This window comes from Notolepis coatsorum (assembly GCF_963971535.1).
Source record: "Notolepis coatsorum genome assembly, chromosome: 14".
In the NCBI taxonomy this organism is placed as follows: Eukaryota; Metazoa; Chordata; class Actinopteri; order Aulopiformes; family Paralepididae; genus Notolepis; species Notolepis coatsorum.
This window is the reverse complement of record NC_140178.1, coordinates 8,126,956-8,152,895: the sequence shown is the minus strand read 5'-3', so window position 1 is coordinate 8,152,895 and position 25,940 is coordinate 8,126,956. Positions and strand designations below refer to the sequence as shown.

The 25,940-nt window shown below is 44.9% G+C and overlaps 2 protein-coding genes across 2 annotated transcripts; both read left to right on the top strand.

Annotated features, from left to right (window-relative positions):
* The first annotated feature begins 2,771 nt into the window (after positions 1-2,771).
* Positions 2,772-10,503, top strand: LOC311241243 (uncharacterized protein). Its single transcript, XM_084330001.1, has 3 exons — positions 2,772-2,903; positions 4,091-4,231; positions 9,370-10,503. Exons 2-3 carry the CDS (start codon positions 4,128-4,130, stop codon positions 9,797-9,799), a joined length of 534 nt encoding a protein of 177 aa, XP_084186127.1. The 5' UTR covers positions 2,772-2,903; positions 4,091-4,127; the 3' UTR covers positions 9,800-10,503.
* Positions 10,504-14,498: 3,995 nt separating this feature from the next.
* On the top strand, positions 14,499-23,713 carry LOC311240387 (DELTA-stichotoxin-Hmg2b-like). The gene is made up of 3 exons (XM_084328974.1): positions 14,499-14,636; positions 16,656-16,797; positions 22,091-23,713. Exons 2-3 carry the CDS (start codon positions 16,694-16,696, stop codon positions 22,542-22,544), a joined length of 558 nt encoding a protein of 185 aa, XP_084185100.1. The 5' UTR covers positions 14,499-14,636; positions 16,656-16,693; the 3' UTR covers positions 22,545-23,713.
* The last annotated feature ends 2,227 nt before the right edge of the window (positions 23,714-25,940 follow it).

The window sequence follows — 25,940 nt, the reverse complement described above, 5'->3', positions numbered from 1 at the left end:
GTCAGATCTCACACACTAAAGCAGGAAGGATCCCTCCACTGTCAGATCTCACACACTAAAGCAGGAAGCCTCCCTCCCTCTGTCAGATCTCACACACTAAAGCAGGAAGCCTCTCTCCTCTGTCAGATCTCACACACTAAAGCAGGAAGCCTCCCTCCCTCTGTCAGATCTCACACACTAAAGCAGGAAGCCTCCCTCCCTCTGTCAGATCTCACACACTAAAGCAGGAAGGACCCCTCCTCTGTCAGATCTCACACACTAAAGCAGGAAGGATCCCTCCTCTGTCAGATCTCACACACTAAAGCAGGAAGGATCCCTCCTCTGTCAGATCTCACACACTAAAGCAGGAAGGATCCCTCCTCTGTCAGATCTCACACACTAAAGCAGGAAGGACCCCTCCTCTGTCAGATCTCACACACTAAAGCAGGAAGCCTCCCTCCTCTGTCAGATCTCACACACTAAAGCAGGAAGCCTCCCTCCTCTGTCAGATCTCACACACTAAAGCAGGAAGGATCCCTCCTCTGTCAGATCTCACACACTAAAGCAGGAGGGACCCCTCCTCTGTCAGATCTCACACACTAAAGCAGGAGGGACCCCTCCTCTGTCAGATCTCACACACTAAAGCAGGAGGGACCCCTCCTCTGTCAGATCTCACACACTAAAGCAGGAAGCTTCTCTCCTCTGTCAGATCTCACACACTAAAGCAGGAGGGACCCCTCCTCTGTCAGATCTCACACACTAAAGCAGGAAGCCTCCCTCCCTCTGTCAGATCTCACACACTAAAGCAGGAAGCCTCCCTCCACTGTCAGTGTCCCGTGTTACTCTGGGACATTTTCTAGGGTCCATTTCCTAACGTTCACCTTGAAACTACACACGTTCAAGCCCTGTTTGATGGTCAAAGGCAACTCATTCCACTCCTGTGCTCCTGTGTGAGCAAAATGTGCACCAGTGTCCCATCTTTGTTCTACACCTTGGAGGATGCCGGTTTGCTGAGCTACATCTGGTTCTGTGGCTGTGTGATTCCCTAAAGCCCTTCCCATAGTCGAGCGCACCGTACACGGAGCAGATTCCCGCAGGCTCAAAGCGGACCCAAAGCAGAGTCCAAGTGCGAAGCTCCTATTTTCTGACGCGCGGACGTCCGCGGCGCCCACTTGGTGTCACACAAAACGCTGCTCTGGGTTTTGGTTGACATCGAACTGCATTTAATGTGACGCCGATCTGCATTTTACTCTGACCACTCGCTCCGTGCCAAGAGATAGTAGGGCTTGAGATGTTTGAATGGCTTTTCTAAATGAAGTGTGTAAAACTGCCCGTTTTATTATCGAAATATTGGAAACGGAGATAACATACTCTTTATTTTGACATCGGATGACGACGACATGACAGAAGTTGAACAGCGTGGGGAAAATTGTGTAAACTGGCGCGAGACATGTAGGAAATTGGTCCACGGAGGTCCGCTCGACTATGAAGGCTCAAAGAGTCCAGCAGACATCCGTGGAGTCCAGTCCGAGTACAGTCCGCTCGACTATGGGTGCACCTTAACACTAGGACCATCTTTGGGGGCCCTGTGGTTGACATGTCATCACGTGCACCATGTTAAGCCTAGCCGTTGTCCTGTCATGTTTTCCAGAAGCATAATCCCGGCATATTCGTTGATTGCTGCTGCAAGGGTGGACAATGTTGAATAAGCAGCACCACGCTTAGAATGAGCGGTAAGCAGGTAGAAAATGGGGATTTACATTACATTTGACATTGTTAGTCGATTAGGAAGAGTGCATGACAATAAGAAGGTTATAGTGTTTTCTTACTCAATGACAAGTCATTATTATTGTGCCCAAATTATTATTATTATTAAATGTTACCAAGTTAGTTATACAGTCCATGTGTACAGTCGTACATGTTTTAATTGATTGTTATATCCTTACTTGTCTAATTGTTATGATTGTATATGTTGTGTGATTCTATATGGCTTTTTTGCTTATAACTCTGTATCTATACACTCGACGTGACTGTGACCTAGGGGAAACCTCAGTTGCCTTTCGAGTCTAAAATAAAGGTTTGAAATTAGGTGTACGGTTACCGTTGGCAACTGAAGGATTAATTTGCAACCCATGCAAATGCAGCTCCTCCACATCACGATGCGCACTTCCCTCTTTGAAATCTACCTTTCCATGAGTATCAGATTGTGGGGGTCAGCCTTATGTTCCCCCAGCCCTATGTTCCCACATCCCTATGTTCCCACAGCCCTATGTTCCTACAGCCCTATGTTCCTACAGCCTTATGTTCCTACAGCCCTATGTTCCCACAGCCCTATGTTCCCACAGCCCTATGGTCCCACAGCCCTATGTTCTCACAGCCCTATGTTCCCACAGCCCTATGTTCTCACAGCCCTATGTTCCTATGTTCCCACAGCCCTATGTTCTCACAGCCCTATGTTCCTACAGCCCTATGTTCTCACATCCCTATGTTCCCACAGCCCTATGTTCCATCAGCCCTATGGTCCCACAGCCCTATGTTCCCACAGCCCTATGTTCCTACAGCCCTATGTTCCTACAGCCCTATGTCCCCACAGCCCTATGTTCTCACAGCCCTATGTTCTCACAGCCCTATGTTCCCACAGCCCTATGTTCCCACAGCCCTATGTTCTCACAGCCCTATGTTCCCACAGCCCTATGTTCCCACAGGCCAATGGTCCCACCACAGCCCTAGGCTGTTGGGACCATAGGGCTGTGGTGGGAACATAGGCATGCTCCCAGATTGTCCTGCTCTGTGGCCACACCTGTGTTTGTGTTGGAACAAGCACCGCAGGGGAGTAACCGGAGACGTGGTGACTCCACCTCTCCACAGAGAGGAGAGGAGACTCCACACCGACAGGCACACGGTCCACGGTTCAACTAAAAAAGGTGAATATATATTTATACTTACTTTAGCGTGACTAGAACTGCGCGTCGCTTTACAGTATGTGCCTTTGTTATTCTATTCTTTTACGAAATATAGAGATAAGAGCAATTGCTTTATCGATATTTCAGCTAGATGTGCCTGTGTTGCATACAGATTGATGGTAGTAAGTCATACTGGCCAGCAGCGTAACTAGTAAGAGTAGGTAAGGGATATATATATATATAGATATAGTATCAAGAAGAATCAAGAATCAAGAGGTTTATTTGTCACATACATACCAGGGCATACAGTGAAATGCGGGTGGTCATGCCCGCATTGATTGTGCAAAATACAATGATAAAAATAGGCATAGAAAAAAAGAAAATAGGTAAGACACAGGATATGCATGATAAAAAAAAAGACATCCTGAGTTCCTGAGAAACTGGTTCCTATTATCTGTAGTATCTACTATCTACAGATATGTAAAAAGGATTATAATGCAGGTACAGTATGTACAGATATAAGTGATATGTTGTTGTTGTTTTTTCGATTGATACGTTTTTTGTATGGTCTTCAGATCGATTTCTAGTCACGGATGGGTTCACTTGAAACAATTGATAATGTAATTTGATCATTAATATCATATTATCAAATATGATCAGATTTGATTTGCTCTGGTGCGGCCGGGTAGCGCAGCGGACTAAGCGTCTGTCTACCACCACAGAGACAGTGGGATTGAATCCAGCTGTGGTGCCTCCGGCTTGGCCGACCGTCCATACTGGCACAATTGGCAGTGTTAGTGGGTGGGAAACCCGGCGTGGGTGAGTCCTGCGGTCGTTGTAAACAGCGACTCCTACAGTTCGGTCGGGGCGCCTGCACGGCAAGGGAAGGATCTAGGAGAGGTAGTGTGACCTTCCACACGTTACACTCCCCCAGTGAGAGTCCGCGCTGCCAGGTGAAAAGAAGTGGTGGGCTGGCTACACATGTGTCGGAGGAAGCATGTGATAGTCTCCGCCCTCCCGGACCGACGGTAGGGGGTAGAGTGCGCAACAACCAGGAAGGGGATTGGGAATTGGCATGACGACTAACATTGGGATGGGAGAAAAACGGAAAAAAAGAAGGAGGAAAAAGATCATAAAACTTTTTATATTTGATTTGCTAGCATTTTCTCTTTACTTGTTCCTCCTTGGACAACCTGCTCCTCACCCAGGCTGTCAGCGCTCTACTCTCCCCATCTATCGTCCAGGATGCCAGAGACCGCTGAGGGCGTGTCCAGCACCCTCTCCACCAATAGGAACTGCACTGTGGAAATCACCAATGTCAGCGGCCACTACTGCCTCATCAACCCCAAGTAAGTCACGATCTGTACCCATTATTACACCATAGATACATAAACACTAGATGGCTCAACAAGGCGGAGTCTCACGCGTAGTTCACCAGTGGCCATCTTGCGTGAGGGGACTGACTACTGCTTTAATAAGGTGATGATCTGCACACAAAAAAAATACTCTTAACTCGCTGAAATCTTGACGGATTTACAAACGGTTTGGTTTATTACAAACGTTATTAATGTGGCTGTGATTCTTCTTGCTTGGAAGAATAAAATGAAAAAATATTTTCATATCAAAGTCCATTATAAGTATGCAGTATGATAACTACATCTCTGACGTTTTTAATAAACGGTTGAAAATTTAGCAAGGTATGGTTATTTCAATAGTACATGCACACCATAGACATGCATGTTAAGAGTCGGGCGTGCTCCACCCACGCAAGATGGCCGCCATGTGGCAATGTTGGTCTCCGTTGGCCGGCAGCGCGGGTGAGTCATCTAGTGATATATATCTATGGGTGCATTACACTCTTATTTACACTTATGTTATATTTACACATTTTATCCTGTGTTAAATAAATATGTTAAATGTACATAATTGCCTTTACTCAATTTATAACTACGTCCTACTGCAATCATAGTAATCTTAACTACCCACCTCGTAGTATAGTCTACCCATATAACTATTTATATACCGCTCTGCAGTAAACAGAAAATACATATTCTGGTATCCCATTCTCACTTTATCCAGGAGAGAGAACTCCACCTAAAGTTTTCTGACAAAAATACGAAATAAAAAACTAGTTTTAAGCAAATGTGTCCTTGAAACAAGTAAAATTATCTACCGGTGCAGTAAGCAAAATGTGGCTTGGCAAGATTTCTTGAAATAAGTACAAATATCTAGGGTTCTCTCTCCTGATTGGATAAAGTGGGAACGGGATACCAGGAAATATATTTTGTGTTTACTGCAGAGCAGGAGGGACTGGGAGACCCATGTTACTGACCAGACACTCTATATCAGTGATGGCTGTTTACTGCAGAGCAGGAGGGACTGGGAGACCCATGTTACTGACCAGACACTCTGTATCAGTGATGTCTGTTTACTGCAGAGCAGGAGGGACTGAGAGACCCATGTTACTGACCAGACACTCTGTATCAGTGATGTCTGTTTACTGCAGAGTGGAGGGACTGGGAGACCCATGTTACTGACCAGACACTCTATATCAGTGATGGCTGTTTACTGCGGAGTGGAGGGACTGGGAGACCCATGTTACTGACAAGACACTCTATATCAGTGATGGCTGTTTACTGCAGAGTGGAGGGACTGAGAGACCCATGTTACTGACCAGACACTCTATATCAGTGATGACTGTTTACTGCAGAGCAGGAGGGACTGGGAGACCCATGTTACTGACAAGAAACTCTATATCAGTAATGGCTGTTTACTGCAGAGTGGAGGGACTGGGAGACCCATGTTACTGACCAGACACTCTATATCAGTGATGGCTGTTTACTGCAGAGCGGAGGGACTGGGAGACCCATGTTACTGACCAGACACTCTATATCAGTGATGGCTGTTTACTGCAGAGCAGGAGGGACTGGGAGACCCATGTTACTGACCAGACACTCTATATCAGTGTAGGCTGTCGGAATGTAGAGCTATCATTTTAACATGTAGACCACTTATTTTACAGCACCTTTAATATGATTCAGTTTCTGGAGTAAACATTTGATATTCAAGTGAATTAATCCCAGAGAGAATTCAGAGAGAGAGAGAGAGAGAGAGAGAGAGAGAGAGAGAGAGAGAGAGAGAGAGAGAGAGAGAGAGAGAGAGAGAGAGAACGAGAGAGCCTGCCATGTTTCGATGAACTCTTTCCATTTGAAAGAGGTCGTCAGTGATGGCTGTCAGAATGTAGAGCTATTTAACACATTATTCTAACAAAACGAAACACTTACATTTACATTTACAGTCATTTAGCTGAACGCTTTTATCCAAAGTGACTTACAAGTTCTGCACGACAAGTCATCAGGAAGGAAGGGCACAACTCTATAGGAAACACCGCTCACAGCACGTTTTATGATAAATAAATGGAAACCGCAGGAGGATGATAGTTCTACACATTGTCCTGGTCCGTGTTTACCTGTCAGCCGGAGTACGTATAGAGTACAGACCATCTCTCGGATGAGCGGGTTCACGTGTGACATCACTTCGCCCGCCGAGCGAGCACAGCCACCTATCCATCACGCGGCCGGCGACACTCGCCGCCTCATTGCACGCCGGTCCACGTCGCTTACGAGTCCATAGTCCGTACGAGCACACAGTCTGCACTCCATCCATCAGCAGCGCGAGCCCCGTCGCCCCGGAAACACTGCTACGCTACACCAACACTCGGAAAAGTACACCGACAAATTCTCACAAAAGTCGGGGAAGTGTAATTTACTTTTCTTGTCCAATAAGAAACCCCGTTAAAATGTGGGCTCTTGAGTACCGTTAACGATACTTGTGTTTTGTAATGTTATTTACCTCTCTACCTCCCTCTCTACCTCCCTCTCTACCTCCCTCTCTACCTCCCTCTCTCTACCTTCCTCTCTCTACCTCCCTCTCTACCTCCCTCTCTCTACCTTCCCTCTACCTCCCTCTCTACCTCCCTCTCTACCTCCCTCTCTACCTCCCTCTCTCTACCTTCCTCTCTCTACCTCCCTCTCTCTACCTCCCTCTCTACTTCCCTCTCTCTACCTTCCTCTCTACCTCCCTCTCTACCTCCCTCTCTCTACCTCCCTCTCTACCTCCCTCTCTCTACCTCCCTCTCTACCTCCCTCTCTCTACCTCCCTCTCTACCTCCCTCTCTACCTCCCTCTCTCTACCTCCCTCTCTACCTTCCTCTCTACCTCCCTCTCTACCTCCCTCTCTACCTCCCTCTCTACCTCCCTCTCTCTACCTCCCTCTCTACCTCCCTCTCTCTATCTCCCTCTCTACCTCCCTCTCTACCTCCCTCACTCTACCTCCCTCTCTACCTCCCTCTCTCTATCTCCCTCTCTACCTCCCTCTCTACCTCCCTCTCTACCTCCCTCTCTCTACCTCCCTCTCTACCTCCCTCTCTCTACCTCCCTCTCTACCTCCCTCTCTCTATCTCCCTCTCTACCTCCCTCTCTACCTCCCTCTCTACCTCCCTCTCTACCTCCCTCTCTCTACCTCCCTCTCTACCTCCCTCTCTACCTCCCTCCCTCCCTCCCCCTCTCTCTACCTCCCTCTCTACCTCCCTCTCTACCTCCCTCTCTCTACCTCCCTCTCTACCTCCCTCTCTACCTCCCTCTCTCTCCCTCTCTCTACCTCCCTCTCTCTACCTCCCTCTCTACCTCCCTCTCTACCTCCCTCTCTACCTCCCTCTCTATCTCCCTCTCTACCTCCCTCTCTACCTCCCTCTCTCTCCCTCTCTCTACCTCCCTCTCTACCTCCCTCTCTCTACCTCCCTCTCTACCTCCCTCTCTACCTCCCTCTCTACCTCCCTCTCTACCTTCCTCCCTACCTCCCTCTCTACCTCCCTCTCTACCTTCCTCTCTACCTCCCTCTCTAACTCCCTCTCTCTACCTCCCTCTCTACCTCCCTCTCTCTACCTCCCTCTCTACCTCCCTCTCTACCTCCCTCTCTCTACCTCCCTCTCTACCTCCTCTCTCTACCTCCCACTCTACCTCCCTCTCTCTACCTCCCTCTCTAACTCCCTCTCTCTACCTCCCTCTCTACCTCCCACTCTACCTCCCTCTCTACCTCCCTCTCTACCTCCCTCTCTACCTTCCTCTCTACCTTCCTCTCTACCTCCCTCTCTACCTTCCCCTCTACCTCCCTCTCTCTACCTCCCTCTCTCTACCTCCCTCTCTACCTCTCTCTCTACCTCCCTCTCTACCTCCCTCTCTCTACCTTCCTCTCTACCTCCCTCTCTACCTCCCTCTCTCTACCTCCCTCTCTCCCTCTCTACCTCCCTCTCTCAACCTCCCTCTCTCTACCTCCCTCTCTACCTCCCTCTCTCTACCTCCCTCTCTATCTCCCTCTCTACCTCCCTCTCTACCTCCCTCTCTCTACCTCCCTCTCTACCTCCCTCTCTACCTCCCTCTCTCTACCTCCCTCTCTACCTCCCTCTCTACCTCCCTCTCTCTACCCACCTCCCTCTCTACCTCCCTCTCTACCTCCCTCTCTCTACCTCCCTCCCTCCCTCCCTCCATCTCTCTACCTCCCTCTCTACCTCCCTCTCTACCTCCCTCTCTCTACCTCCCTCTCTACCTCCCTCTCTCTATCTCCCTCCCTCCCTCCCTCCCTCTCTCTACTTCCCTCTCCCTCTCTCTACCTCCCTCTCTACCTTCCTCTCTACCTCCCTCTCTACCTCCCTCTCTCTATCTCCCTCTCTACCTCCCTCTCTCTACCTCCCTCTCTACCTCCCTCTCTACCTTCCTCTCTACCTCCCTTTCTACCTCCCGCTATACCTCCCTCTCTCTACCTCCCTCTCTACCTCCCTCTCTCTATCTCCCTCTCTACCCTCTCTACCTCCCTCTCTCTACCCACCTCCCTCTCTACCTCCCTCTCTACCTTCCTCTCTACCTCCCTCTCTCTATCTCCCTCTCTACCTCCCTATCTACCTCCCTCTCTCTACCCACCTCCCTCTCTCTACCTCCCTCCCTCTCTAACTCCCTCTCTCTACCTCCCTCCCTCCCTCCCTCTCTCTCTACCTCCCTCTCTACCTCCCTCTCTACCTCCCTCTCTCTATCTCCCTCTCTACCCACTCTACCTCCCTCTCTCTACCCACCTCCCTCTCTCTACCTCCCTCCCTCTCTAACTCCCTCTCTCTACCTCCCTCCCTCCCTCCCTCTCTCTCTACCTCCCTCTCTACCTCCCTCTCTACCTCCCTCTCTACCTCCCTCTCTCTACCTCCCTCCCTCCCTCCCTCTCTCTACCTCCATCTCTACCTCTCTCTACCTCCCTCTCTACCTCCCTCCCTCTCTACCTCCCTCTCTACCTCCCTCTCTCTACCTCCCTCTCTACCTCCCTCTCTACCTCCCTCTCTCTACCTTCCTCTCTACCTCCCTCTCTACCTCCCTCTCTCTACCTCCCTCTCTACCTCCCTCTCTACCTCCCTCTCTCTCCCTCTCCCTCTCTCTCCCCCCACCAGGGTGTACATGTCGAGCGGGTTCTGCTACCACCCCCCGCAGCCCACCGTGCGCGCCGCCAAGACGGAGGTGTGCTCCTTCACCAAGGACGACAACACCGCCACGGGCGCCGTGGGCCTGCTGACCTACGACCTCTTCCACATGCAGAGCCGCGCGTGCAGCGAGCGCGTGGCCGTCATGTTCTCGGTGCCGTTCGACCGCAACGTCTACAAGAACTCGCTGGCCGTGGGCGTCGTGGACACGTCCTCCGACTGCGACAAGCACCTGTACGACCAGATGTACGGCGGCAAGGACTTCAGCAAGTTCACGCGCATGAGCGGCGAGGGCCCCGGGGCGCACCACAAGGCCGCGCAGGTCGACGTGAGGGCCACCATGTCCGACATCGGCAGGGCCATCGTCAAGGTGGAGCTCTACGACAAGATGGGGCGCTAGAGGCGGAGATAGAGTCTGTGGAGGATTCATATACGGTCCTCTCCCTCAGTGTGGAGGTTGTTCACCCTTCCCCCCCAAATGTTGACCCAAATCTACAGTTTATATGGTGTGTGTGTGTCCCCTCCGCCTCATTGCTTTTACCAACCGGTTTGTGCGTTTTGCGAATCTGATTGGACACTGACGTTTCTGGTCATGTGACATGTGCGCCCCAATCGTGTGACGGCAAGTTCTTTGGACGGTTAAGCCTATGGCGCTCTTTCGAAGTTGGTTAAGGTTAGAGTTTGTCTTAGAGCAGGGCGATAGAACGCCAGCCCTGATTCCAAACTCTAACCTTAACCAACTGCGAAAGAGTCGCCTAAGCTTATAACCAGTGATAAACTAGGCGTTAGGTAGGTTGCAAGCTGTTCGACGCGGAAATGGGCTAAGACACTGCTCGTCGTGCGATTGGGCGCACATGTCACATGACCGGAAACGTGCGTGGCCAATCAGAGCGCAAAACGGGAACGCGGAAAAACACGAACCGTTTGGTAAAAGCATAGACGCGTCCCCTCCTGACTTTAAAGGAGCCCCTCTCTCCCTCATTCTCTCTCTTCTCCCTCGTGTCAAAGCTGGTCACAGGGTGACGGCCATCCAGCCATATTATAATATCTCTGACTATTTTGTATGTATTGATCATTCTGAGTTAATAAATCGAATTAACCGGATCCATTCGACTGTGTAAGTTATTACATGTTTCCCACAAGTCTTATCTATTAGGGTAAAAGAGGAATCTATACTAAAGTGCCAAAGAGAGAAAACAAAGGCCACAGCTGACCATGTGTGGATTGGGTATAGGGGGGGGGGGGGGGGGGGGTGAAGGGTCGTGGCGATGGAAGTGGCATTTGTTTTTTCTCTTACCAAGTTTCAAGTTTTGTTTTATTGGTCACATATAATAATAATAATAATAATAATAATAATAATAATAATAATAATAATAATAATAATAATAATAATAATAATAATAATAATAATAATAATAATAATAATAATAATAATAATAATAATAATAATAATAATAATAATAATAATAATAATAATAATAATAATAATAATAATAATAATAATAATAATAATAATAATAATAATAATAATAATAATAATAATAATAATAATAATAACAACAACAACACATTCAAATCATATAGGGCTTTTACGAAGCTCAACGATTTTACAAAAAGTTATTTTTTTAAAGCTTTACAGTGTAAACAACAACAAAAAAAACGGAACAAAACAAAAACAGTTAATGGTTGAAAGCAAGAGTGAAAAGGTGGGTTTTGAGGGCTGTTTTATAGGACATATAAAATATAGATAGGATATAGATATACATATACATATAAGTACATTATAGTGTACATTATAGTGAAACGCTGGGTTCTCTTTGACCCTCGTGAGATCCAGTAGTGTGAAGCACAATGCAGCTTCACAACTCCGTACATGCAGTTACCGATCACCAAGATCACTTATCTGTCAAACACTATTCATGAAACGTGGAAGGAGGAGCATTATATTAGCAGCGCCAGGGTTAGCAGTTTGACTCCCACTGGGACCGGACGTATTAAAAAATGCAGGCGATCATTACGCAGGGGATTATGTACAGCACCTAGGATGAATACTAAAATGGCATGATGTGCTATACTGTGGGAATTGTTTCCTTTTTGTTTTGAAGAATAATTGCTAAAGACCCATCAATAAATTACAGTGTTGCCGTGCGTTTTACTGATTTAATTAGATTACGCTTCTACCGGTATAATTAGAAAACTATACATGAACGAGTCAATGTGTCGTGACAGCTGAGAGATATTAATGTGAATATGTGCCCTGTTGAGCGTCCATACCTTGGGCTAGTCGTGGAAAACAGATATAGCATTTTGTTTCACTCTGGCAATAAGACATTCACAGACCATGCTTGTTCAAGTTTCAAGTTTTGTTTTATGTGTCACATATAAGGTACACGTACATTACAGTGAAATGATTGGTTCTGTATGAGCCTCCTGAGATTGTGCTTCATACAGTAAAAAAAAAGTTAAAAGAATAAAGACCAAACACAAGACCAAACACAGGTGGCTGGGTGGCGCAGCGGACATTGCGCTCGTCACCAACGCAAGAGACACCGGGTTCAACTCCGGCTGTCAATGCTGCCTCCGGCTTGGGCCGGCCGTCATACTAATTCAATTGGCAGAGTTAGCGGGTGGAAGTCGATGGGTGGTAATCTGGACGTTGTAAACAGCGACTCCTACAGGTCAGTTGGGGGACGCCTGCACAGCAGAGACAGGAAGTGGCGGGGGTAGTGTGAGCCTCCCACGCGTTACACCTCGCCAATGAGAGTCCGCGCTGGCAGGTGAAAAGATGTGACAGGCTGCCTCCTCGTGTACCGGAGGGGACATGTGATGCAAGGCTTCTATCCTCCCTACAACCGGCCAGTGGGGGGCATATGCGAGCAACGTTCAAGACAGGGGAGGGAAGAATTGGCACAATGGAATTGGGATGGGAGAAAAATAGAAAAAGAGGCGAAAAAGTAAAAAATAAATAAAAGAAAGAATAAAGACCAAACACTATACAAAATATACAATGTACAAAATGCAAAAATGCAATAATGAGGTATGGATGTAGTGCAAATCCTTTTGTAATAGATATATAAAATATGGTGTAGTGTTTAAAAAGTGTCTAAAGTGAATGTTAAAAGTGAATGTTTAAAGTGAGTGTGTGCACGTGGATGTGTGTGCAATGAGTGTAGAATGGGTGGGTTAGTGTTGCAGAGAGTCCACATTGAGCATTGTGTTACTTTGTATGTGATATGTTTGCAATGCTCCGTGTGTTCTCTCTCCCAAGACTATAATCCTTCCTGATTAACCAATGATAATACATTATAATCGTTCAATCCGTTAGCCAGATCAGTCCATTTCCAATGAATAGTAAACAGAAAGGATATTTATAAAGATATTTGATTGTATAATTGCGGTGATGAATCACATTGTATTTTAATGGCTGTTCAATGGCGACTGTGGATCAGGAGGTAGAGCAGGCATCTGGTAATCGGAAGGTTCCCGGTTCGATTCCCGCTCCTCCCGGGCAGCGTGTCGTTGTGTCCTTGAGCAAGACAATTTAACCCCTAACTGCTCCCCTGATGAGCAGGTTGGCACCTTGTGGTCGCCTCCGCCGTCGGTGTGTGTGAATGGGTGAAAATGTGAGGAACAAATTGTAAAGCGCTTTGGATAAAAGCTGCTGTATAAATGCACCACTTACCCATTTTACCACTTTACCACTTACCATTTACCATTTACCACTTACCACTTACCATTTACCATTTACCACTTACCACTTACCACTTACCATTTACCATTTACCACTTACCACTTACCATTTACCATTTACCATTTACCACTTACCACTTACCATTTACCATTTACCACTTACCACTTACCATTTACCACTTACCACTTACCACTTACCATTTACCACTTACCATTTAGGCCTAAAAAAAATAATGGTTTGTTTCCGGTTGCCGACCGACCCTGCCGATTTAGGTGCGACCCAATATATTTGAGCCTTCATAGTCGAGCGGATCTCCGCGGACCAATTTCCTACATGTCTCGCGCCAGTTTACACCTCGCGCCAGTTTGTGTGACACCAAGTGGGCGCCGCGGACGTCCGCGCGTCAGAAAATAGGAGCTTCGCACTTGGACTCTGCTTTTGGTCCGCTTTGAGTACCGTTTGGGTCAGCTTTGAGCCCGCGGGAGTCTGCTCCGTGTACGGTCCGCTCGACTATGGGAAGGGCTTCAGTCGCCGTGGGAAATTTTTTTTTTTTATTTTTTTAATTAAAGAAAATTCCCTACCTACCCATGGCCTTAACTGACAACCAACAGGAAACAAACAATATTTTTTGTTATGCCTTACCACTTACCATTTACCATCACAATGTATCTCCTGGTCTCCAACCAGCTCCTGCAGGAATGAGAGAAGCCGTTGCTCCCAGGCTGCCTGTATCCACTTGTTCAGTCTGCCTTTTGTTTTGCTTTTGGCACAATACCACAGGAATGAAACTCCCAACCCCCCCCCCTCTAGTTCCATGTCAGTCAACTGTCTCGGCTCACAGTCTAACAGGCGAGGAGGAGTGTCTGCATGCTCAGAGGCTGTTCCCTGCATACCTAAGGTCTCCAGAGCAAACCTTCTGACATGGAGGAGGTACAAAGGTCAAAATGGAACACGGGTGTAGTGGTGGTATAATGTGACTGGACGACGTTGATCGTTTAATAAATGAAAATAAGTAAAAGAAAAAAAGTAAATAACAGTGTATTAGGACTATTGGCGTTAGTGTGTGTTTGCACCCTGTAGTTGTCAAGTTATAGCTTAAAAATGACCTTCTCAAACGGTCAAATCGCGTAAAAAGATTGACCAAAAAGAATATCTAATACCTCTCTGGAACCCCAATCGGAGGGCCAGAAATAACGTTTTTGGACTGAGGCCAAATCTGACCCACGACGGGCGCTACGTACTTTGGGCAGCCCTGGTCCATCCATTGTTGAGGTCTGCCAGCCCATACCACGGGATAAGGGCGTGGTGGGCACTGTTTCCCATAGGAGAGGACAAAAGCTATGTGCTAAGGGCGTTGTGTGTGATTACGTGTGTTTGGAAAAAGGGTGTGTATTACCTGGGATGTGTTGCAAGGGGAACATGGGAGGGATCACTGGGCGACAGCGTAGGTCCTTGTTTGAAGAAGGGAAAAAAAGAAGAAAAAAAACTCCCTCTACCTACCTCTTCTAGTTGTGGACCTCGGAGCAAGAACAAAGCTTCTCTACAGGTAAGACACAAAACAACGATCATTAAACACTTGTTTGAACTTCAAAACGGAGCGTGTATCTCTTGGGAGGACGCGCACGCCGGGAATGTATCTGTGTGTATTAGGAGGACGTGTAAATTGAAGGAGGTTTACTTCACACATGAGACAATTTGTAATCTGGCAAAATGGCCGATTATTTTTCTCTGGTGTTTTTTCTCTCTCTGAAGTCATTATTGCAGGGTGCTTAGTGTTGTAATTGAAGAGACACTCTCAGTAATGAGCCTTGGAGACGGCAGCCTCTCTCTATAATTATCCACAACTGCTTTGAAACATGTCTCGTCGTTAGACTCTCTGACGTATCTTATATAGACACACAGCGCTCGCTCGCTCGTCTATCGCCGCGTCTTACTTAAGACACCGGGGGCTTCCTGCGAAAGCCATTAATCAAAGACCGTTTTTTTTTCGACATAAAAAAAAGAAAAGAAAAGAAAACAATAGTGATAAATCAAAGTCGATAGAGAAAAAAGGGGCTTTCCTGTCTCCGCTGAGTGTGCGAAAAAATAAACAAAAGGATATAAAAAAAAAAAACATACTAATGATAACAATTGTGTGTAGGGTATTAAATAGCAGGTATTAGGGGTATATCTTGTATAAGACATTTAACTAAATGGTGATTTCATTGGATGTGCACTGTTAATTAATGCTTGTATATCTAATCTTGTGTTGTCATGTCTGTTTATGTGTTTGTTTAAAAAAATTAAATAAAATAAAAACTAATGATAACAATTGTATGTAAAAACAACAGGATATAGACCACAACAGAACAAGTAAGTAAGCTAGGTGAGCTCATTGGGACACGCCCTATAACCCTTTCACTACCACACTACCAAGTGGTTAACCCTTTCACCGCGACAATACAGAAGGTTAACCCTTTCACTGCCACACGACAATGGGTTAACCCTTTCACAGTCTCTGGAGCGTAACAGTAAGAAGCATTTTGTATAAAAGTATTCTGTACTTCTGTATGACAACTATTAAAGAAACTTGAAACTTGAAGAAACTTGAACACTACCACACTACAGAAGGTTAACCCTTTTTAACCGTCTGTAGTGCGGTAGTGAAGGGGTTAACCTTCTGTAGTGTGAGGGCGGCTGGGTGGCATAGCGGAGATTGCGCTCGTCACCAATGCAAGAGACTCCGGTTTCGAATTCCGGTGTCAGCGTTGCCTCCGGCTTGGGCCAGTCGTCATACTATCTCAATTGGCAGAGGTAGCGGGTGGAAGTCGATGGGTGGTAACCTGGACGTTGTGGACAGCGACTCCTACAGGTCGGTTGGGTGACGCCTGCACAGCAGAGACAGGAAGTATCGGGGGCAGCGTGAGCCTCCGACGTGTTAGTCCTTGCCACTGAGAGTCCGCGCTGGCAGGTGAAAAGATGCGACAGGCTGCCTCCTCGTGTACCGGAGGGGACACGTGATGCAAGGCTTCTATCCTCACTACAACCAACCAGTGGGGGGCATAGTCTAGCAACGTTCAAGACAGGGGAGGGGAGAATTGGATAATACGAAATTGTGATGGGAGAAAAATAGAAAAATAAGGAGAAAAAGTGGATAAAAAAAATTTAACTTCTGTAGTGTGGTAGTGAAAGGGTTAACCTTCTGTCGTGTGGCAGTGAAAGGGTTAACCTTCTGTATTGTGGTAGTGAAAGGGATAAGGGAAGTGGCTGATCACTTTCAATGAGTTAGGAATGGGAGAATGACGTGTGTGTGTGTGTGTGTGTGTGTGTGTGTGTGTGTGTGTGTGTGTGTGTGTGTGTGTGTGTGTGTGTGTGTGTGTGTGTGTGTGTGTGTGCATGTGTGTGTGTGTGTGTGTGTGTGTGTGTGTGTGTGTGTGTGTGTGTGTGTGTGTGTGTGTGTGTGTGTGTGTGTGTGTGTGTGTGTGTGTGTGTGTGTGTGTGTGTGTGTGTGTGTGTGTGTGTGTGTGTGTATGTGTCAAGCTGCCTGACTTTTAGCTGATGAAACCCCACCCTGTCTGTTTTGTAGAGGATCACAGATCACAGATCAGCCGAAGCCGCTCCAAGATGGCCGAGACAGCCGAAGACGTGGCGGCTAACATGAGCAGCAAGAGACACGTGGTGATAGAGATCAGCAACCTCACCAACAACTACTGTCTCCTCAACCCCCGGTTAGCCCTGACCCCCCATCGCTAACACCCTACACACACTACTTAACCCTATCACTAACACCCTACACACACTACTTAACCCTATCACTAACACCCTACACACACTACTTAACCCTATCACCAACACCCTACACCCACTACTTAACCCTATCACTAACACCCTACACACACTACTTAACCCTATCACTAACACCCTACAAACACTACTTAACCCTATCACTAACACCCTACACACACTACTTAACCCTATCACTAACACCCTACAAACACTACTTAACCCTATCACTAACACCCTACAAACACTACTTAACCCTATCACTGACACCCTACAAACACTACTTAACCCTATCACTAACACCCTACACACACTACTTAACCCTATCACTAACACCCTACAAACACTACTTAACCCTATCACTAACACCCTACAAACACTACTTAACCCTATCACTAACACCCTACAAACACTACTTAACCCTATCACTAACACCCTACAAACACTACTTAACCCTATCACTAACACCCTACAAACACTACTTAACCCTATCACTAACACCCTACACACACTACTTAACCCTATCACTAACACCCTACACACACTACTTAACCCTATCACTAACACCCTACACACACTACTTAACCCTATCACTAACACCCTATACTTAACCCTATCACTAACACCCTACAAACACTACTTAACCCTATCACTAACACCCTATACTTAACCCTATCACTGACGCCCTACAAACACTACTTAACCCTATCACTAACACCTACACACACTACTTAACCCTATCACTAACACCCTACACACACTACTTAACCCTATCACTAACACCCTACACACACTACTTAACCCTATCACTAACACCCTACAAACACTACTTAACCCTATCACTAACACCCTACAAACACTACTTAACCCTATCACTAACACCCTACAAACACTACTTAACCCTATCACTAACACCCTACAAACACTACTTAACCCTATCACTAACACCCTACAAACACTACTTAACCCTATCACTAACACCACACACTACTTAACCCTATCACTAACACCCTACAAACACTACTTAACCCTATCACTGACACCCTACACACACTACTTAACCCTATCACTGACGCCCTACAAACACTACTTAACCCTATCACTAACACCCTACAAACACTACTTAACCCTATCACTAACACCCTATACTTAACCCTATCACTAACACCCTACAAACACTACTTAACCCTATCACTAACACCCTACAAACACTACTTAACCCTATCACTAACACCCTATACTTAACCCTATCACTAACACCCTACAAACACTACTTAACCCTATCACTAACACCCTACACACACTACTTAACCCTATCACTAACACCCTACAAACACTACTTAACCCTATCACTAACACCCTATACACACACTACTTAACCCTATCACTAACACACTACAAACACTACTTAACCCTATCACTAACACCCTACAAACACTACTTAACCCTATCACTAACACCCTACAAACACTACTTAACCCTATCACTGACACCCTACACACACTACTTAACCCTATCACTGACACCCTATACACACACTACTTAACCCTATCACTAACACACTACAAACACTACTTAACCCTATCACTGACACCCTACACACACTACTTAACCCTATCACTAACACCCTACACACACTACTTAACCCTATCACTAACACCCTACACACACTACTTAACCCTATCACTAACACCCTACACACACTACTTAACCCTATCACTAACACCCTACACACACTACTTAACCCTATCACTAACACCCTACACACACTACTTAACCCTATCACTGACACCCTACACACACTACTTAACCCTATCACTGACACCCTACACACACTACTTAACCCTATCACTAACACCCTACACACACTACTTAACCCTATCACTGACACCCTACACACACTACTTAACCCTATCACTAACACCCTACACACACTACTTAACCCTATCACTGACACCCTACACACACTACTTAACCCTATCACTAACACCATACAAACACTACTTAACCCTATCACTAACGCCCTACACACACTACTTAACCCTATCACTGACACCCTACACACACTACTTAACCCTATCACTAACACCCTACAAACACTACTTAACCCTATCACTAACACCCTATACTTAACCCTATCACTAACACCCTACAAACACTACTTAACCCTATCACTAACACCCTACAAACACTACTTAACCCTATCACTAACACCCTACAAACACTACTTAACCCTATCACTAACACCCTACAAACACTACTTAACCCTATCACTGACACCCTACACACCCTACTTAACCCTATCACTAACACCCTACACACACTACTTAACCCTATCACTAACACCCTACAAACACTACTTAACCCTATCACTAACACCCTACACACACTACTTAACCCTATCACTAACGCCCTACACACACTACTTAACCCTATCACTAACACCCTATACACACACTACTTAACCCTATCACTAACACCCTATACACACTACTTAACCCTATCACTAACACCCTACAAACACTACTTAACCCTATCACTAACACCCTACAAACACTACTTAACCCTATCACTAACACCCTATACACACTACTTAACCCTATCACTAACACCCTACAAACACTACTTAACCCTATCACTAACACCCTACAAACACTACTTAACCCTATCACTAACACCCTACAAACACTACTTAACCCTATCACTAACACCCTATAAACACTACTTAACCCTATCACTGACACCCTACAAACACTACTTAACCCTATCACTGACACCCTACAAACACTACTTAACCCTATCATTAACACCCTACAAACACTACTTAACCCTATCACTAACACCCTACACACACTACTTAACCCTATCACTAACACCATACAAACACTACTTAACCCTATCACTAACACCCTACACACACTACTTAACCCTATCACTAACACCCTACACACACTACTTAACCCTATCACTAACACCCTACACACACTACTTAACCCTATCACTAACACCCTACAAACACTACTTAACCCTATCACTAACACCCTACAAACACTACTTAACCCTATCACTAACACCCTACACACACTACTTAACCCTATCACTAACACCCTACACACACTACTTAACCCTATCACTAACACCCTACAAACACTACTTAACCCTATCACTAATACCCTACAAACACTACTTAACCCTATCACTAACACCCTATACACACTACTTAACCCTATCACTAACACCCTACACACACTACTTAACCCTATCAGTAACACCCTACAAACACTACTTAACCCTATCACTAACACCCTACAAACACTACTTAACCCTATCACTAACACCCTACAAACACTACTTAACCCTATCACTGACACCCTACAAACACTACTTAACCCTATCACTAACACCCTACACACACTACTTAACCCTATCACTAACACCCTACAAACACTACTTAACCCTATCACTAACACACTACAAACACTACTTAACCCTATCACTAACACCCTACAAACACTACTTAACCCTATCACTACCGCCCTACAAACACTACTTAACCCTATCACTAACACCCTACAAACACTACTTAACCCTATCACTAACACCCTACACACACTACTTAACCCTATCACTAACACCATACACACACTACTTAACCCTATCACTAACACCATACAAACACTACTTAACCCTATCACTGACACCCTACACACACTACTTAACCCTATCACTAACGCCCTACACACACTACTTAACCCTATCACTAACACCCTACAAACACTACTTAACCCTATCACTAACACCCTACACACACTACTTAACCCTATCACTGACACCCTACACACACTACTTAACCCTATCACTAACACCCTACACACACTACTTAACCCTATCACTAACACCCTATACTTAACCCTATCACTAACACCCTACAAACACTACTTAACCCTATCACTAACACCCTACAAACACTACTTAACCCTATCACTAACACCCTACACACACTACTTAACCCTATCACTAACACCCTACACACACTACTTAACCCTATCACTAACACCCTACACACACTACTTAACCCTATCACTAACACCCTACACACACTACTTAACCCTATCACTAACACCCTACACACACTACTTAACCCTATCACTAACACCCTACACACACTACTTAACCCTATCACTAACACCCTACAAACACTACTTAACCCTATCACTAACACCCTACACACACTACTTAACCCTATCACTAACACCCTACACACACTACTTAACCCTATCACTAACACCCTACAAACACTACTTAACCCTATCACTAACACCCTACACACACTACTTAACCCTATCACTAACACCCTACACACACTACTTAACCCTATCACTAACACCCTACAAACACTACTTAACCCTATCACTAATACCCTACAAACACTACTTAACCCTATCACTAACACCCTATACACACTACTTAACCCTATCACTAACACCCTACACACACTACTTAACCCTATCAGTAACACCCTACAAACACTACTTAACCCTATCACTAACACCCTACAAACACTACTTAACCCTATCACTAACACCCTACAAACACTACTTAACCCTATCACTGACACCCTACAAACACTACTTAACCCTATCACTAACACCCTACACACACTACTTAACCCTATCACTAACACCCTACAAACACTACTTAACCCTATCACTAACACCCTACAAACACTACTTAACCCTATCACTAACGCCCTACACACACTACTTAACCCTATCACTAACAGCCTACAAACACTACTTAACCCTATCACTAACACCCTACACACACTACAAAGGGTTAACCCTATCACTGACACCCTATAACAGGTTAACCCTATCACTAACACACTACAAACACTACAAAGGGTTAACCCTATCACTAACACACTACAGAAGGTTAACCCTTTCACTAACACACTACAGAAGGTTAACCCTTTCACTACCACACTACAGAAGGTTAACCTTTCACTAACACACTGCAGATGGTTAACCCTTTCACTAACACACTACAGAAGGTTAACCAATGCACTAACACACTACAGAAGGTTAACCCTTTCTCTACTCTGTGTGTGTCTGCGTGCGTGTGTGTCTGTGTCTGTGTGTGTGTGTGTGTCTGTGTGTGTGTCTGTGCGCCTGTGTGTGTGTGTGTGTGTGTCTGTGTCTGTGTGTCTGTGTCTGTGCGCCTGCGCGCCCCCACCAGGGTGTTCCTGGACAGCGGCGAGACCTACAACCCCCCCCAGCCCACGGTGCGCCCCCTGAAGACGGAGGTGTGCACCTTCAGCAAGGCCAGCTCCAAGGCCACGGGCGCGGTCGGCGTGCTGACCTACGACCTCTTCGAGCGCACGCAGAACGACTACATCGAGACGCTCGCCGTCATGTTCTCCGTGCCGTGGGACTACAACATCTACAAGAACTGGTTCGCGGTGGGCGTGCACGCCAAGGGGCGCGCCTGCGACGAGGCGCTGTACAAGGAGATGTACTACGACAAGAAGCAGCAGGGCTTCGCGCGTGCGGAGGCCGACGGCTCGGGCCTCAACCACGCGGGCAGCTACCTGGACGTCAGGGCCACCATGTCGCCCATGGGCCGCGCCATCATGAAGGTGGAGGTGTGGGACAAGCTGTTCACGCCGATGATGGGCCAGCAGACGTGCTGAAGAGAAACCCCCCCCCCTCACAGGGCCGGCCCTTGGGTCTGTTGGGCCCTAGGCGAGATCCTGAAAATGCCCCCCTCCCCCCCTCGTAGTAAAAAATTATAATCACCACGTTGCTCAACGTCAGAGAGAAACAGCGTAACTGGTGAAATTGATTTCAGTTTTCAGTTTCAGTTCATTTTTTAAAAAGGACAGTACACATTGATAAACATTTCTGTAAAATGTGTCAGTTTTAGCCAGCTGGCTAATTCGCAAACTGTAGTCCCTTTGGCAAGATGTTATATGAGACAGACAATACACCTAGAACAGAAACTTTAAAAGTACAACACAGTATTTACAACATAATCCAACATAGTAATAAAAGCAATAATAAAATACACAATGAACTGATTAAAAAGTGATTACATTTGTTTGATTGGTTAATAACCAGGTATTGAGTTTTTTATGTAACGGTGTGGTAGGTAGCACACAGTGTCTTATGTCACCAAACTACATTCAATCATCTCTGCAGACGCCTCTTTTCACCAGTCAGTGTTTCTCTTGGACGTTGAGCACTCGTAGTATTATATATATTAAAAAGAAATTCATATATATATTCATTTTACTATGAGTGGACCCCCTCCTTTCGGGGGGCCCTAGGCGACCACCTGTATGGCCTTGTAGGACGGGCCGGCCCTGCCACCCCCCCCCCCCCCCCCCCCCCCACCGGTCGTTCCTCTCTACGCAAACAAACAACCCGGCGCGCGCCAGTGTCGGAATCCGTCCTTCTTTCCCTGAGAGCCTGAGCCATGGCAGACATTTTTACAGTCAGGTTTTTTTGTTGCTGACATTACGTCTGGTGGCATCGCTACGTATTAGCCTTCGGTAAATCTGCTTAAGATCAGAGTTTAGTTTGTTTATAAATCCAGGCTGCAATATCCTCTCTCTTTTTTTTTTAGCATCCGGCTTTAAACAGCCGTCTTTAGAAATGGAATTGAAAGGAATGATTCACGGCGAGGGAGAGGGTGCACAGCTTAACCACACACACACACACACACACACACACACACACACACACACACACACACACACACACACACACACACACACACACACACCCGACGCCTGTGTTTGTATTTACCTTGACGTTGTTTGTCTGATAAAATAAAATAATGCCTTTTTCGCAAAAAAGCTATTTTTGTACGAGCGTCTTATTGATTGAGTCTGGGAAAGAAGGGAGCAATAAAGTCTTTGAAGAGAAATCATATTGAATTTTATGAATACGAAATGATATTCTTATGGTATTATTATTGCTTATGCCGTACCGTAAACATCCACAGGCAGAGGATGTGAAGGATGACGTGTTTTGCAATTCAAAAGGGCCTCCGATTCAATTCAATTCAAAACTATTGAGGAGGATTTGAATGGAATGAATTGATAGTGGGTTTCGTGTTTCTCCCAGGGGAGCTGTTGAAAGACCGGTTCGGGACACGCCCCCATCCCGCGCTGACCAATGACAAGGCTGATCTCTCTCTCACTGTAAAAACCCAAAGCAGGTTCTACCGATCCTATCAGTAAAACTCAAATATTCTCACTGCTTGTGAATTCAGTGCATATTAATAAATGGTAAATGTTGCATTTATATATATATATATCTTTTATCCAAAGCTCTTTACAATTTGTTCCTCACATTTTTAACCATTCACTCACACATTCACACCGATGGCGGAGGCGACCGTGCAAGGTGCCACAACCTGCTCATCAGTTAGGGGTTACAGTAAGTGTCTTGCTCAAGGACACTTCGGCACACGCTGCCCGGGAGGAGAGGGAATCGAACCGGGAACCTTCGCGGATTACCAGACGACTGCTATACCTCCCGAGCCACTGTCGCTCCGTATATAACCCTGTATTGTGTAATATATATTGCACTATGTATGATTACGTATATGATTAAGAATATGGCAGGAGAGAAAGGATATTGTAACGTTCTGATTTTAATACCACTTGGTTGTTTTGACTGTAAATGTTATATATTATTAGGGCTGTCAGTTTATCGCGTTAATTAGATGAATTAATTACACAGCAAATTATCGCGTTATGAAAATTAACTCAAAATGTATTTCAAATACATATATATATATATATATATATATATATATATATATTAGGGATGTCCGATATTATTATAGTGTGTATAAAATGTGATATCGGAAAATATCGGTATCGGTAAAAAAAAAAAAAAAAAAAAATTTTTTTTTTTTTTTTTTACATTTATTTAACCTTTATTTACCCAGGCAAGCAAGTAAGAACCAATTCTTATTTTATTTATTGTCAAAAGTATGCATGTTGGTTTAATTCAACAACAAGAGATATGTAATGTTAATTTTTACTTTTTTAATTATCATATTTTGCACAGATAATGCTTACATTTAGAAAGCCTTTTGAATGCATCCAGTGAAATTATTAATTACCTGAAATTATTCAGTTTTTTTGGGGGGAAACCCTGCATATATCGGTATCGGTTGATATCGGTATCGGTATCGGTATCGAAATTAAGAGTTGGACAATATCGGAATATCGGTATCGGTAAAAAAGCCAATATCGAGCATCCCTAATATTAGTATTAGTATCAGTATTTCTGACACTGGGAATACATTCCCTAAGATCCATAGATGTCCCTAGAATCAGATACCAAGAACATGCAAATGGACAATATTAAAAAAAAGTCTGTAAATGTGTATTCTACGTTCTTATGGTATGAATGAGATAAAAAAATATAAAAAAAAAAAAAAAAAAAATATATATATATATATATATATATATATATATATATATATATATTATATATATATATATATTTTTTTTTTATTTTTTTTTTTATTTTTTTTTATCTCATTCATACCATAAGAACGTAGAATACACATTTACAGACTTTTTTTTAATATTGTCCATTTGCATGTTCTTGGTATCTGATTCTAGGGACATCTATGGATCTCAGGGAATGTACTGTATTCCCAGTGTCAGAAATACTGTGTCTGTTACTAGGCTTGAGTAAATTATAATGAACCAAATGAGAATATCAATACATTTTTTTTTTATCTTTGACTGTGAATAACACCATGCTCAAATTGACCAGACCTGAAAAATCTAAGATAAATGAATAAATGGAAGATGATTAAAAAGAAGGTTTTGTAGATACAGTACTGAATTCTGCCATCCGGACACATGCAATTTGAAATATGATTATAGAATATAGAATATCAGGCCTAAAATGGTTATTATGTATTAATTAGATTAATTAATTACAAATCCTGTAATTAATTAGATAATTTTTTGTAATCGCCTGGCAGCACTAATGTTTATATGTTATGTGTTATGATCCCTGATGAGTAGTTCTCGAGAAACGCTGCAAGCAGTCAT

What these genes read in the sequence shown, in the direction of transcription:
- LOC311240387 (XM_084328974.1), top strand. Translation starts at nt 16,694, where the DNA reads ATGGCCGAGACAGCCGAAGACGTGGCGGCTAACATGAGCAGCAAGAGA. An exon ending in TACTGTCTCCTCAACCCCCG is followed by an intron (nt 16,798 to 22,090) that starts GTTAGCCCTGAC and finishes CGCCCCCACCAG; the next exon opens with GGTGTTCCTGGACAGCGGCG.
- LOC311241243 (XM_084330001.1), top strand. Translation starts at nt 4,128, where the DNA reads ATGCCAGAGACCGCTGAGGGCGTGTCCAGCACCCTCTCCACCAATAGG. An exon ending in TACTGCCTCATCAACCCCAA is followed by an intron (nt 4,232 to 9,369) that starts GTAAGTCACGAT and finishes TCCCCCCACCAG; the next exon opens with GGTGTACATGTCGAGCGGGT.